Raw genomic sequence first — 15,236 nt, 5'->3', positions numbered from 1 at the left:
GGGGGGGGGGAGACTAGGCCTCCCTCCCACCACCAGCCCCTGCCGCCCCCGCAGCTCAAATGCCAAAGGGGATCTCCTTCCCTGAGGTGTTCTCCCTCTATGGTGCACCAAACTTCCTCAGTCCCCTCCTGGCCACTCACCAGGAGCTCCCCCTACCTGAATCACTGCCATCTAACTGCTTCTTAGCCCTGGGCCCCAGCTGTCAGTGTCCTTCTGAGACCTTTAGGACTCCCTACTATTAGCTCCCACCACATCTGGCATCTAGGCACCGACTAAATATTTGTAGAAAAATAGTAATAATCCTGCCGTCCCACACAGAGCAGGTCTTAGTTCTATGTTTGCCAAAAGGATAAATGAATATACAAAAAATAAATGAAAACACAGCATCTACAGGTTTTTGTTTCTGCAAAACTGAAACATCCCAAAGTTTGTTCTTTTAGACACTGGGCTGTCCTACCCTTAAGAAATCCATGGGACATGCAAAAGCTTCAGGGGAGAATTGAGGTGGTTTGGAACAGGACAGACAGCGTTGGAGTCTGGGCAGAGACACGGAGAGAAAGGAGACATCACAGATTACAGCTGCACAAGCAGACAAAGGCAAAGGAAGAAATTGCTTTTATAAGCTCCTGCTGCACCCCAAGCCCTCTGCTGAACACTCAGGCTTAGAAAATTTGGGAACCAGGTCTACGTGGGGCCCAATTATGCTGTTTCCTAGCTCTGTGACTTTAGACAAGTCACTTACCCCATCAGAGCATCAGGACCCTCACCTGTAAAATAGTGTTAATAGAGCACAGCCTCATGTATGGCCAAAGTTAAGTGAAACAATACACATATGCTGCTCAGCCCAGCTGTCATCTTGAAAACAAAATGCTGTTTATGTAACTCATTCAACAATGTCTCCTGAGCACCTTCTATGTGACTGGCTCTGGGGAAGCTGCAGGAGGACAGCTCCTGCCCTCGAAGTGCCAGGAGAAGAGATGCCTTAACCAGCAGTGGCTGGACTGTGCTGTGGGCCAGGGGATCCCGGTAGGGACCCCTCACCTGCCCAGGTTCCAGAAGGCTTCCCGAAGGAAACAACTGCATGGAATTACTCCTACCTTACTGATGAGAAACCCAGGCACAGAGTGGTTAGCTGACCTGTCCAAGCCCACAGTCAGCAGATGCCAGGTCTGCACCGGACCCCAACCATTTATCTGCAGGGCCAGTGCCCACCCTCCTACTCCCCGCTGTCCAGCCCACCGAGGCCGGTGGGGCTTTAGCCCAGGCTTCTTCCTCTGAGTTCTGAGGATGCCAAGTCCCTCCCATGTCCCTGGTTCTCAGAGTCCCAGCGCTAATGGTAAGGGGTAAAGAGTAAAACCAGAGAGTCTTGTGGTTCTACAGGGCTGGAGAGGTGGGGGAAAGACAAAGACTCCCTCTTGGAGACAGGGCTAGGGGTCACCTATAGGTTTCAAGCCCTCCTGGAGATGAAGCTCCATTCCCTAACCCTTACCACACACCACCCAGCCCTGCTTCATGTCAGCCTTTATCCTGCTCCTAGCACTGCGGGAAACTTTATAAAGCACAGAGCTGGCCAAACCCTCTCCTTCAACATCCTCCCTAAGTTCCCGTCAGGACAAATCCAGCTCCAACAAGATCAGCATGGAGGAGCCTGCTCCAGCCAACAAGGCCTCACTTTCTTCCCTTTCCCATCCAGGGAGGCCTGTATGGGGGGCCTGGGAGTCCCCGACCCCCAGCCTCAGCCCATCACTGTAGAGGTGCCAGGCACCACTAGGTCTCTCCCTGCCTCTCCATGCTGGCTCCTCCTGCTTGGGTCCCAACACCCCACCCACCCAGACCCTGCCAGGGCCTCCCAGACGCCTCCTACCTGATCTTGCTCTGGCTGCCCCTGCCTGCTGTGGGGCCACCGATGTCATTCTCTTGGTCACCATCCCGATCTCGGTCTTTCTCCTCCTGCAGCCGCTGGAGCAGCAGCTGATGGGGGAGGCTTCGCAGCGAGGGTCCAGGAGAAGCTGCCGGTTGCACCTCACCCTTCAGGTTGATGTCACTGGCTGAGCGCTGCAGGGGCCGAGGGGAGGCCAGGCCACTGGGGCCAGCCAACCGCCGCCGCTTTGCATAACTGGGGGTTTCCCTGAATGGTACTGGGGTGGGAGTGAGGGGGTACAGATGAGACTCTGGGCAGCCAGATAGGGTGACCAACTTACCCTGGTTTGCTTTCCAGATTTTAAAACTAAAATCCTATGTCCCAGGAGCTGCCTCAGTCCTGGGCAACCAGGACAGTTGGCCAGCCTATGACCGAAGCTACCACTGGGGGTCAATCCCAAACTGCCTCTAACTCTAGTTTCAGAGGCAGAAGCCTGCTCCTCCTGTCAGCCAAATGAGGTCTTGGGCATGCTCAGATCTGCTCTTGGAACTGCCCATTTCACAGGGTTCAGCCAAGGCAGAACACGCCACATGTGACAAATCTCACCAGGCTGCTGCTGTACTGGACCCTCTATAGTTAACTAAAACAAGGGAAACCATAAAAGACGTTCTAGACCAGGGTTTGGCAAACTTCTGTACAGAATCAGACAGTAACTATTTCAGACTTTGCAAGCCATATAGCCTCTGTCCTAAGGACTCAGCACTGCCGCTATAGCACGAAAACAGCCACAGACAATATATAAGCAAATGGGTGTGGCTGAGTTCCAATAAAACTTTATTTAAAAAGCAGATGGTGATTTAAAAAACATGATCCAACTATATGCTATTTACAAAAAGAATCACTTTGGATCCAAAGACACAGGTAGGTTTAAAATAAAAGAATAAAGGAAGATATTTCATGTAAATAGTAACCAGGAGAGCTAAGTAGCTGTATTTATATCAGACAAAACAGACTTAGAGATAAAAAGTGTTACAAGAGACAGAGGACATTGTATATTGAAAAGGTGTCAATTCATCAAATATATTAACAATTATTAACATATATGCACCAAACAACAGAGCATCGAAATATATGAAATAAACATTAACACATTTGGAGAAATAGACAGTTCCATAATAATATTTAAGACTTCAACACCCCACTTTCAATAATGGATAGAACATCTAGAGGAACAATCAGTAAGGACATAGAAGATTTGAACCAATTAGACCTAACAGTTACGTGTATAGAACACTACAGAAAACAAGAGAAGAATATATATTATTCTCAAGTGCACATGCAACATTTTCCAGGACAGACTATATGTTAGGCCACAAAACAAGTCTCAATAAATTTTAAATGACTGAAATCACACAAAATATCTCTCCAATCATAATGGGATGAAGCTAGAATTCAAGAACAACAAAAAAAAACCCTGAAAATTCACAAATACATGACAATTAAACAACACACTCTTAAACAACCAGTGTGTCAAAACAAATCACAAGGAAATGTGAAAACACTCTGAGAAAATAAAAACAAAAACACGCAAAACTTCTGGGGTGCAGCAAAAGCAGTGCCAATAAGGAGATTCATAGCTGTGAACATCTTTATCAAAAAAGGATAAAAGTCTCAAATCAATAAGCTAAGTGCACCTCTTAAGGAACTACAAAAGAGAAGCAAACCAAACCCAAAGTAGCAGAAGGAAGGAAATAAGGATAGACAAAGGTAAATGAAATAGAGAACAGAATATAGAGAGAATCAATGGAAACAAAAGTTGTTTCTTTGAAAATATCCACAAAACTGACAAACCTGCAGCTAGACTGACTCAGAGAAAAAAGAGAAGAGGACACAAATAACTAAAATCAGAAGTGAAATTGTGGCACTGCTACCAATCTTATAGAATTAAAAAGGATTAAGGGAACACTATGAACAACTGTATGCCAACAAATTAGATAAGTTAGATGAGATGAACAAATTTCTAGAAAACTACAGATTACCAAAACTGACTCAAGAAGAAATAGAAAATCTAAACAGACCTGTAACAAGCAAAGAGATGGATCAAAAATCACAAATGTCCCAACAAACACAAGTCCAGCATCAGACAGCTTCACTAGTGAATTCTACCAAACACTTAAAGAATTAACACCCATCCTTCTCAAATTCTTCCAAAAACTAGAAGAGGAAAGAACACCTCCTAAATCATTCTAGGGGCAATTAAAAAATAAGCAAAGGACTTGACATTTCTCCAAAGAAAATATGCAAATGGTCAATAAACATCATTAGCCATTAGGAAAATGCAAATCAAAACTACGAGATACTATGTCACACTGACTAGACTGGCCACAATAAAAATAAAAATAATAATAATAAAAATAAAAACAAACCAATGGTTACAAGTGTTAGCAAAGATCTGAAGACTTTGAAATTCTCATACATTGCTGGTAGGAATGTAAAATGGTGAAAAACAATTTGGCAGTTTCTCAAGAAGTTAAATATAGAATTATCATATGGCCCAGCAATTCCCCTCCTAAGTTTATACCCAAAATAACTGAAAACAGGCATCCAAACCAATACATTTCACACATGTTCATAGCAGCAATATTCATAATAGCTGAAAGGTAGAAACAACCCAAGTGTCCTGTTGAAGAATGTGTGGATAAACAAAATTTTATACATACAAACAATGGAATACTATTCAGCCATAAAAAAAGAATGAAGCAGTAATACATCCTACAATATAGAGAAGCTTGAACACAAGCTGAGTGAAAGAAGCCAAACACCAAGAGTCACATATTGTAGGATTCTATTTATGTGAATATCTAGAATAGATAACTCTATAGAGACAGAAAGCATGTTAAGGGTTAAGAGAGGTTGAGGGGGAGGGGAATATGGAATAATTACTTCATGTATGCAGGGTTTCCTTTTTTGGATGATGAAAATATTTGAAATTCAATAAATGTGGTTGTAGAACACTGTGAATGTATTAAATACCACTGAATTATTCAACTTAAAATAATTAATTTTATGTTATGTGGATTTAACTCTAAATGAAACATAAATCCTCAATTTTAAAGCCTCAACTTAAAAAAAAAAAAAAAGGAGACTGTGGGCTGAATCTGGCCTGTGAGGCCTCATTTGCCAAGCCCTATTCTAGATTCCTATTAGAGAAATGTGGGCCATGGACCATCAGCCACACCTCGGAGCCGAAACTCTGGAAATGCAAACTCTCGGGATCCACCCAGAGCCACTGAGTCAGAATTTACATTTAACAAAATCCCTAGGTATGGTGTGAGAAGAACTTCCCTCTGGCACTATGGGACAGCAAGTCAGTGAGAACAAGAAAGCATGTGTGTGAGAGATGGCGGGGAAGAATGTGGACCCTCAGTCGGCCCAGGCGACAGAGGTGAAGACACACAAGTAGCTGCTCCCAGACCAGGGTCTCTCTCTGCTTCAGTCCTATCAATCAATCTAGAGAGGGCTGCCAATAGGTTTCCTGGTGTCCTGTCCCTTGAAGGGTAACAGGTCCCAGCCTACCAGACCCTCCAAAAGGGCTTCCCTTCCTGAAGAAGAGGAAGGAAGATGGATGGGCAGAGCCTCCCTCCAGCTCTTCTGTGTGCAGGCCCATCCCAGGTCGCCAACCTGGGGTGAGACAGGGCAACTTGTGACTGTCATTGAGGGAGTGTCCCTGGAATGAAGGTGTGCAGGGGGAGCAGGGGGTGACAAGGGCAGGTCCAAAGATAGCCTCTGCCCTAAACCCCGTTTATAAAAATGGACTAATAATAATCACTCCGTGAGGGCTGTTGAGAGAGTAAACTAAAATAACAAGGCTTATAGTAAACACTCATGAATATATTACCTGTAGCTCAGGGACATCTGGCTATGTCATCTGCATGTATGCATGACACCTGAGCAGGTTAGGGTACGTAGCCAGCAAAGCCAATGCCCACACAGGGGCTAACCAGTATGCACACCTGCTCTGTACCTCAGCTCAGCAATGACATGCCTTACTCCAACCTGGCAAGCATACTCCGGGTCAGGCAGACAGTGAGTCATAATAATGGTGACCCTAGAAGCCCTAGTATCTCTGTCCACTATCAGGAAAATGAGGGGCAGCTGGAGCCTTCCTCGCTCCTGGCCGGGACCAGACACCCCCCCCCCTCCAATCAGCTGGACCAAGTTCACCTGCCAGAGTCCAGACATATAGAATCAAATCCCACCTGAGGTCAGAGGGGGGAATGGTATGCAAATAACCATAAAAAAAACACACTTTACGTAAGAGAAACTGAGGCACAGAGGTCCTAAGCAGCTTTCCCATGGTCAAATAATCACAAGATGAGAGGATCCCACATGTCTACAAACCAGGGTTCTCCCAGGCTAATGAGCACCTCCAAAACACTTACCAGCCCCAACCAGACCATAACTGAGCCCTCACTCTACAGGGGAAGAGTCCTTAAACCAGAACTTGACCTTAATCTTAACCCCAGTCCAAAATTCAACCCTAGCTCTGACCGTAACCTCACAATAGAACCAAGACCAGTCCTAGCCCTTTGCTGTCCAGTGTCACTTAAGTTGTTCTTTGTTTTTGTTTTTTTTAATGGGGACACTGCAACCATGGCAGAACGGGGAGTCTGGGAGTCTGTGTTCCAGAGAGAACTATGGGCAGAAAAACCTGGTCCACCCAGGACAAAGGGAGCTAAGAAGGGAGCCCGTCTGTGGCCAGCTAGCTGATGGGGTCGCCTTTCCAAGAGGGGAGACCCACCCTCTCCCATAGCCCCACCCACTGCGCCCGGGAGAGAGAAGGCAGGATTCCAAGAACGAGTCCCAGGGCTGAAGCGGGAGTGGGTGGGGACCTCCTTGAGGCTCCAGTGCGATAGCTGTGCCCATCCTCCTGCCGGCCCCAGCAGCAAGACCAAGTGGCATCTCCTGGTTTTCCTCCTGGGACCATGAGTCAGGCATATCCTGGGCTCCCCTGGTGCACTGGTTCAGAGCTCAGTGCCCTGAAGATAGCTCTTCCCTTTTCCATTTGCATCCTGACCACTGTATTTTGTTCTCTTTACGTGACCTTGTCCTACTGAAGCACGATATGGGCCACTTAAACCGGTTCCTTCTCCAGGTAAGAGTGACACACTGAGGGTCAACGGCTGAGATCCACTGCCCCATGTGCCCTGCTGACCCTTCATATGACCTAACAGGAAATGAACCTTGACCCTAACTTCAACCCCACTCTCAACCTAAGTTGATCCCTAAACTCAACAACGGCCCCAACCCACAGCCCTAACCTAACCATGCTCTCAACCCTAACTCAAACCCTTTGTCCACTCCACACAGGCCTGTCCCTCGCCAGGTTCCCCAAACCTTCAGGGACCATTAGTGGAACTCTGACTAAAGTACAGCTGCCAGGAAGAGGCTCAGGGTATGGGGGGCTCCCTTATACCACCCCCACTGACCCCTGTACTGTTGGGGCCCTGACCACCCCCACAAATCCACATCCAACAGGGACCTGGGTTGGGCAGAACTCACCAACATCCGAGTCTTTATGGGTCTTGATGACTTCCGCAAGCTCAAAGTTCCCTGCAATGATGGCCACCTGAGGCGAGGAGGGGGAGAGAGGGGACTCAGGGGCGCCAGGCCTGCCCCCCCTTGGCCCCTGGGCTCCTGTTTGGGGTCTTCCTTGGCTGGGGGTCCCAGGCTCGGACCTTGGCGCCTGTCTAACCCACCACCCTATTCTGCCCAGGACTAAGAGGTTTCCTGGGACATGAGACTTTTGGAGCTAAAACCAGGACAGTCCAGGTCTACAGATCACCCTACTGATTCTCTTAACAGCCCCTCCACACACATCATCACTCCTGTCTCAGCCATGGCCTACCACTGCCTCATCCTTGTCACCCTACTTCCCTTCCTTTGTCTCTTCATCTAGTCATCCAGCAGGCCCTTCCAGTCTCGCCCAAACCCACCAGGCTCTTCCACTGCTACAGCTGTCCCCTGACTGGACAGCCACAGAGGACCTACCTATTCTCCTCACATCTTTGAGGAGACCTCTGAAAGCCCTCACTCCCACTGAGAACAAAAGCCCAGCTCCCTCTGTGGTCAAAAAGTCCCCATAACATGGTCTTAATTCCCTCACCCACAAACTCCAGGCCATAGAGAGACTCATGCACCTGGTCATCCCAGTGCCAAGAACCAAACCCAGCTGGAGAAGGTGCTCAGAAACATCACCTGAATTAAGTCAGGGGCTAGAACTAATCCTCTCACCCCTGGTTTGGCCTCTATACCCTACCTGTCTCTGGCAGGTCAAGCCCACACTGGTTCTCCCCTGACCCCAGAGCCCTAAGACCTTCCTCTCTCCCTGGAAGGAAGACAAGGGAACCATCCACAGTGAACCCCCCCTCCATGAGCTGGGCACTGTACTGGCCTACCCCCTTCCTCTATCTCACCCTGGGCCAATCCTTGAGCGAGAGCTCCCCTATTGCCTTACAGGGGAAGAACCAAGGTCCAGAGAGATCAAGTCACACAGAGACAGACACCCAGGGGTCAGCCTCACCCTCCTGTAAACCACTCTTGTACCTGGAAGGCTGTTTGGCTATTGTAATTGCGGACATCCTTGTTAGCTCCACGGAAAAGAAGGACTCGAGCGCAGCTCTCCTGTTGGGAGGGTTGGAGCGGGGGTCACACCTGGGCAGCTGGAGCGGCACAGTCAGGATGCAACAGCATGTGCACACATTGGGGCACATATGGGGGTCCAGGGCACACACATCCACACCTACGTGTCCAGTGCCCGTATGCATAGCATAGGGATGAGCAGATCAGGTATACACAACACACACAGGTCGCACTCGGCCCAGAAAGCCCAGATGTGCACAATTCATACCTGGTTGTTTGGAACACACATGTAACATGTGTGCTCAGGGAACAGATGTGCACACATGGGCTGAGAAGGTCACAGTTCACAGGACACAGAACATGCACCCAGGACTAGACAGGTAAGCAAGCACTGTACAGGGGCACCTGCATGTATACACACATAGTCACACCTGGTTATAAAGGGCACAGATGTGCAGGGCTGTGTTTCCTGAGGCGTTCTGAGCCCCCATGTCAGCTCCGTAGAACAGCAGGTGTTCCAGGTGCTGCACATGCCCAAAGCGGCAGGCCTGGGGGACAAGGGAGATGCTATTGGGTCCCTGAACAGAGTCCAGGACCCTCAGTCCTACTGACAGGGCCCGGAAAGCCCCCACTGCCTGACAGAGCCAGGAACCTCCCCCCTACCCCCAGACAGAGGCTGAGACTCCCCCCTCGGCCCCCTCACACCCCCTGCCCACCTGGTGGATCTCCTGCCAGCCATTCTCATCCGTGGTCCCCAGCTGAGCATGGTCGTGAAGAAGCAGCTCACAGCAGAGGGCATCCCCGCCCCCCAGGGCACTGTGGTACAAGGGCGTCAGGCCACGGCTGTCCTTGTAGTCGGGTGAAGCGCCCAGGTCCAGCAGGGTCTGAGGGCAAGGAGCCTCAGCATTCATACAGGGCCCAGCCTCCCCGCCCCTGCTGGGCCATGTGCCCCTCCAGGCCAGGGCCCCACCCACACTGACCGTCAAAGCTGCCGCATTCCGCTGACGCGCGGCGCAGTGCACCGCGGTGAGCCCATCTCGAGTGCGGAAGTCCAGGTGAGCACCGCCATTCCTCAACACCTTCAGCAGGTCCGTGGCATTGTCCAGCTGGGCCGCAAGGCTCAGCGGACACTCTGGGTTCAAGAGACAGATGAAGGTTAAGGTCCCAACCTCCAAGGCCATGCCCCTTCCTGCTCTGCTTCTCACCTCCTGAGTCAGGATCGTGGAAATTGGGGTCCAGCCCCTTGTCCAGTAGGCGGGCCACTTTGTCCGTGCTGTGCAGCTGGACGTAATCCATGAACTTCTTCAGGTTTGCCTGGAATACCCAGCCATCCTGGTCAGCCCAGCAGCACAGTTACAATCATCTGCCTGTCACCCACCTTCCACCAGCAAGCCTCAGGCCACCTGTCACACTACAGGAGCACCTACTGTGCCACTTCCTCACACCTGTCACCCTACATCATGACCTTGTCACCCCCTCATATCACCTTAAGCCCTGTACGCCCACGTGGCCCATCTCAGCTCACTGGGCCCATGTGCTGCTTGAAGTCCTTCCCTGCATCCCAGGCCCACTGCAACAGTCGGTCATCAAGGCCAGGCTGCCCTGGTCATGCCCCCAAGTAAATTTCCTATGCCAACCTCAGCCACTGCTCTGGCTCCTCTCCTCAGCCATGCTGCCCCAACCTGCCCAGCCTGGAAGAGCCCAAGGCACCCAGGCAGGAACCACCCCCACCACAGCCCACAGCCCCATCACTCCCAAGGTGGTCTGTTCCTTCTTCCTCATGAGATCACCCCAAGGCAGACCCCTATCCCCGAGGCCCTTCCTCACCCGTGGGTGGCCCCCCTCCTGTGACATGACTTTGAGTGCCTTTCATTCATTGACCTAGTCATGCATTAATTCACTCCGCAAAGCCTCACTGAGGCTGATGTTACACATGCTGCATGCACAAGGCAAGGTGCCTTGGCTGGAGGCCCCAGGTCTTCTAAACACACTCAGATTGCATCAGAAATAGGAGAGGGCACCATGAGAACTGCTCCAAAGGAGGTAGCCTCCTAAGGTGGGTCTGGACAATCAAACAGGAGGAAGGGTGCTCATGATAGGGGAGAGACATCAGCTAGACCCAGAGGGGACGGTGTGATGGTGAGGGCTGGTTAGGGTCCAGGCAGGCAGAAACATGTGGGGCTGGGGTAAGGAGTTGAAACTCAATCTAAAGACAAGGGGGACTCATGGGAGGTCAATAGTCACAAGTGTCACCAGTGTCCTGTGAGTTGCTCAGGACAGTTTTAGAGAAGGGGTAACCATTTGGGGAGGAACCCAGAGTGACAGGGTCACACTGGGGCAAGTGGAGAGTGAGGGCACAGTCTCTGCCCAGCCAAAATCATGACCTCTGACCCCCATGTGCCCCAGGGGCAGCAGAGAAACCTGGCATGGAGGCTCCATGGTCACAGAGGGGTCACTGGGGCCCAGAGGTGACAGGTGCTCAGGTCCTTCTCCTAGAAGGAGACAGCTTCCAGAGATTGTCAATGAAGTGTCCAGTAAGCAAAGGTCCACTGGTCACTGGAACCTGAGGTGGGAGCTGAGGGAGTCTGCCTGTGGGTAGGGGCCATGGCACCCACAATGCCTCTCCTACATTCAGAGAAGGCAGTGAGGTAGCCCCCAAAGAACATTTGGGGTCAGGCCCACCTAGCAATGGTGCTCAGTAGGTGTGCCTAAGCACAGGGCCCCAGCATCAGACAGATCTGGATTCAGCCCCAGTTTCACTGGCTGCACACCTGTAAGTAAGCAAGTCACAAAACTTCTCTGGGACTCAGTATCTTCATCTGGAAAACGAGGTAATAACAGCCCCTCCCAGGAGAAAATTAATGAGGTGCCCAATCATGAGTGCCCAGCACTGGGTGACCACTAAGTGCTAGGCTCCTTGTTCTCTCCACTCCCTCCCAGTTCCCCTAAATGAGAACATCAGGTGCCTGTTCACTTCCGTTCCACCCAGGCTCTCACCAAGACACCATGCCTGATCATACTCCACCACCACCCCCAGCCAGGGGCCCACCAGAGGGGTGAGTAAGAGTCTGATCTGACTGAAACCCGTCACCAGACCACCCACACAACAGCCACAGTGCTGGAGTCTGTATCCAGGCCTCCAGCTGCCCCAACACCTGCTCTGGGCCCCTGACACAAGAGAAAACAGACTGAGCCAAACTGGAGGGACAGTGGTCAGCCCCAAGCCAGGGTGGAAGGTGCTGGGAACAGAGGGAGGGCTCTTGGGAATTTTTAAAGGACATTTCTGATATCACAAAATCCAGCCAAGGCTGGTGTGAAGGGAACACGGCTCATGGGGGCCAGGAGGTAACCTCTGGAGTCCCTTCTCTGTGGCTTCCTCCTTACCTTTGTGTGAAGCTTTGCAAACTGCTTATCATCAATGAGGTTCTGGGCATAAACTCGCCTCTTGTATCGAAACTGCTCAGGTAAAGAAAAGGCAGAGAAAAGGCACCCACCTGGGTTGAGTGAGCGAATGCACGCACAAAACCAAGTCCTGCTTACTCACCCTGCCAGCCACACAAACTCCTATGTACTACCACAGACACAGAGCCAACACCAAGTTCAGATGGGATGCATGCCTGCTGTCCTGTAACCTGCAACACCCTCTCTCTTTCATTCCCATCCCCAGGAGTCCCTGGAAAATGCTACTCCTTTTCTAAGACCTGATTCCAGGCTTACCTTCCTAGACATGCCCTGAGTAGAACTAACCCCATTTCCCTGTGCCACCAAAGAGGCCAAGCCACCTTTGAGCTCAGACACCATAATGCTTAAACTTTAATGCTCATTGCACTTGCCACCACCACCCCAAACTATAAGTCTGTGTCCCCACACCTGAGAGCGCACTCAACATCCTTTCCATTATGAATGGGTGAGCAAACGAGAAAGACTCAGGTCTGCCCTCAGAGACTCCATGGGCAGGGGAGGAGAACAGATGAGCGTACAGGTAACTCGCTTACTCCACACACTGCTCACCACTCACAGCCCGCAGAACCATCCGTGTCCCGCCACACAAGATGCTGACTGCAAACACTGCACACGCAAACGCCGTACGTACTGCTCACACCTCACACGCTACACACACCGCACACTGCGCCTCGCACACGCACTGTATGCACCGTTCACTGCGCTGGGCACACACAAACACCCCCCCCCCCCACACACACACACACACACGGCTGACTCCTCGGGTCCGCGTCCCTCGCTGCCGTGCCCTTCACTGCTACTGTCACGGAACTCTGTGGTCGTGCCCCGCGCGCTCGCCTCCTGCCCCCGGTCGCGCGCCCCCGCCCGCCACTCACCTCCAGGTAGGGCAGGGGCGTGTCCAGGTTGGGCGGGTACTCCTGCAAGAGCCGCTCCTCGTCCAGGAACTTGCCGGCGCGGCCCCGGGAGGGCGGCTGGAAGAGCCCGTAGTTGAGCGCGTCCTGGAGGCTGTGGTTGAGGGCGCAGAGCACGCGCTGCTTGGCGGCCCACACGGGCGCGGCCGGGTCCAGGCGCAGACACTTCTGCGGCGGTGCGGGCTCATGAGTGCGGACCGGGTGAGCGCGGACCGGCCCCGCCCGGCCCGGCGCAGGGCACCAAGTCCCGGGAGCCCCTGCAGGAGTCCGGGGCTCCCGAGCCCAAGCCCCGGACCCCGCGCCTCCGCGTCCAGCGGGCAAGGACCCGCCCCAAGGGCGGTGCTTCTCCGGGCCCCGCCCCCGCCCAGGCGGTGGGGAGGGTCTCCGCGGAGGCGGCGGGGGAGGGGTGAGTAGCCGCGGGCCTGGGGTCCCCGGCGCCCGCCTCAGAGCGCGCCGGTGGGGGGGGGCGGTGGTGGACGGGGGGGTTGGGCGAGGAGGGCGGGGGCGCTGCCGGGACGGGGCGGTGGGGCTTACCGTCTGCTGCAGGTCCGGGATGCCGACGCGCACGACCACGGCGCTGGCCCCGGGGCCGTCCATCCCCGCGCCGGCGCCCGGGCCGGAGCCCGGGCGGCTCGCGGCCGGGAGCGGAGCGCACTGGGGCTCCGCGCGGCGCCCCGGCCCCCCCTTCCCCCCCGCCGGAGCCCCGTCGGCCGCGCTGTGCGGGAGGGGGCCGGGGGGGGCCGGGGCCGGGGCCGGCGCGGGGGACAGCTGCGCCGAGGGCTCCGCAGGGGCGGCGGCGGCGGCGGCGGCGGCGGCGCGGCTCAGCTGCATCGGCCCCGGCTCAGCTCGGCGCCTGCCTTCCCCGGGGGCGGGGGCGGCGGGGGGAGGGGGCCTGAGCCGGGAGGGAAGCGGGGGTGGCAAGGGGGCTGCGCCGGAGGCGGGGGCCGGGAGGGCTCAGGGCCAGCCGGGGACCGGGAGCGAGGGGGACTGTACGGGTCCCGGGGTGAGGTGGGAGGGTTCGTGCGGAGGGCCTGGGCCGCCCCACAGGGCCGGGGCCCTGGGGGCTGTGCGGGGGGTGTGGGGAGTCCTAGGCCCTGGCGTGGGGGGAGTGGCTGAGCCGCGAGGGCCGCGCCGCCCTTCGGCTGCGTGCGAGCATCCGCGGACCACCGAGGAAGATTCCGCGAGCCGGGGGTCCTGAAGCTGGGGTGGGGTCCGCGTTGGGTACAAGGACCAGAGAGGGCAGGAAGCGGAGAGAAAAACAGGAGAATTAATTTCCGGGGGTGGCAGCTTCTCCCCCATTCTACCGACCTCCCTGCCCCACTCAAGGCCCGTGGGAGATGACAGTGACCAACACTGCCCCGGTCCTGGGTGTGAGACGGAGGAGACATCGGGGCCAGGGAGGGGCTAGGGGCTCTCCCACAGCAAGAGCCAATTAACCCTCCGGCTTAACCCTTACGACCACCCTGAATAGTGTTCAGCGCGGCTTCCCGCATCCCCAGCCGAGTTTGGCGAGTTCGCTCTGGACTCCAAGGCCGCCTCTCCTCCTACCCACTCTCCAGGCCGCCTGGTCTGCCTAGACCAACGCCTGTCGCCCCCTTCCCGTCACCTTAGCGACGACAGGATGGGGGCGCGACCTATGAGGACAGGCTTAGGGGAGGGGGCGCTACTAGTCTCCACCTGCAACGGGGAAGTGAATTTTAGTTTTACACGTTGTCGTGGCAACGCGGGAGGGGGTGATGAGTGGGCGGAGAAGAGGGGAGCGCAGTAAAGAAACTAGCTCAGGCACCACCGCCCCATTGGAGCGTGCCACCCCCCAACACTGATAACCCTCACAGAACTACCCCAATGCTGAGAAACTTGTGCCCCCAAGACCCCTGAGAGCAAAGAGCAGCCCTAAATGTCGGAATATCCCTCATCTCCCTAAAAACAGCTCCTGACTCCCACAGAACTCCCCGACATGCCTTGACTGTGCCCCCAAAGAAAGACCTTGACCCCCATAGCGAAGCTGCTCGCTCTCTCACTGGACGCACTTGATAATATTCACAGAACAACCGAGCATGGGCACACCCTCTGGTCTCCGGTAGAAGAGAGTCCCTGCCTCCCACCCCCCCCACCCCCGCCCCAGCCTCACCCAGCCTTCTCCAAGAACAGCCCTGGATCCCCCGAGGCTCCCAGCAATAAACTTGAATGAACCCCCTACACACAGAAAACCTCCCTACTCCTCCCCATGACAACCTGGAAACACCCTAACCCCACAGGTACGGTACTTGGCACCCCATCCAAAACAGATCCCTCCCCACAGAGCCACCTTGACCGCTACCTGCCCACCACAAAGACCCCTGCCCCCACTACCCACTCCT

At 53.9% G+C, this 15,236-nt stretch overlaps 1 protein-coding gene across 2 annotated transcripts in view; it reads right to left on the bottom strand.

The window, feature by feature from the left end:
- The window catches only part of SHANK3 (SH3 and multiple ankyrin repeat domains 3), a 51,302-nt gene extending 36,351 nt beyond the window's left edge, over window positions 1–14,951 (bottom strand). Inside the window, exons 1-11 of one of the 2 annotated variants that reach the window (XM_073890334.1) lie at window positions 14,333–14,951; window positions 13,411–14,076; window positions 12,841–13,044; window positions 11,888–11,959; window positions 9,709–9,817; window positions 9,484–9,635; window positions 9,220–9,387; window positions 8,935–9,051; window positions 8,468–8,545; window positions 7,424–7,490; window positions 1,865–2,138 (exon numbers count right to left, since the gene is read on the bottom strand). In XM_073890334.1, the coding sequence (XP_073746435.1) occupies window positions 1,865–2,138; window positions 7,424–7,490; window positions 8,468–8,545; window positions 8,935–9,051; window positions 9,220–9,387; window positions 9,484–9,635; window positions 9,709–9,817; window positions 11,888–11,959; window positions 12,841–13,044; window positions 13,411–13,707 (1,538 nt within the window). In that variant the 5' untranslated portion in view covers window positions 13,708–14,076; window positions 14,333–14,951. Of the gene's footprint in view, window positions 1–1,864; window positions 2,139–7,423; window positions 7,491–8,467; window positions 8,546–8,934; window positions 9,052–9,219; window positions 9,388–9,483; window positions 9,636–9,708; window positions 9,818–11,887; window positions 11,960–12,840; window positions 13,045–13,410; window positions 14,077–14,332 lie in introns of those variants that run through there. The other variant, XM_025858673.2, reaches the window with a different exon arrangement.
- Window positions 14,952–15,236: the final 285 nt, after the last annotated feature.

This window comes from Callorhinus ursinus, unplaced genomic scaffold (assembly GCF_003265705.2).
Source record: "Callorhinus ursinus isolate GAN/ISIS: 27379988/994484 unplaced genomic scaffold, GSC_fseal_2.0 scaffold140, whole genome shotgun sequence".
Lineage (NCBI taxonomy): Eukaryota > Metazoa > Chordata > Mammalia > Carnivora > Otariidae > Callorhinus > Callorhinus ursinus.
Note: the sequence above shows the minus strand (reverse complement) of the source record. Positions and strands in the feature narration are given on the sequence as shown.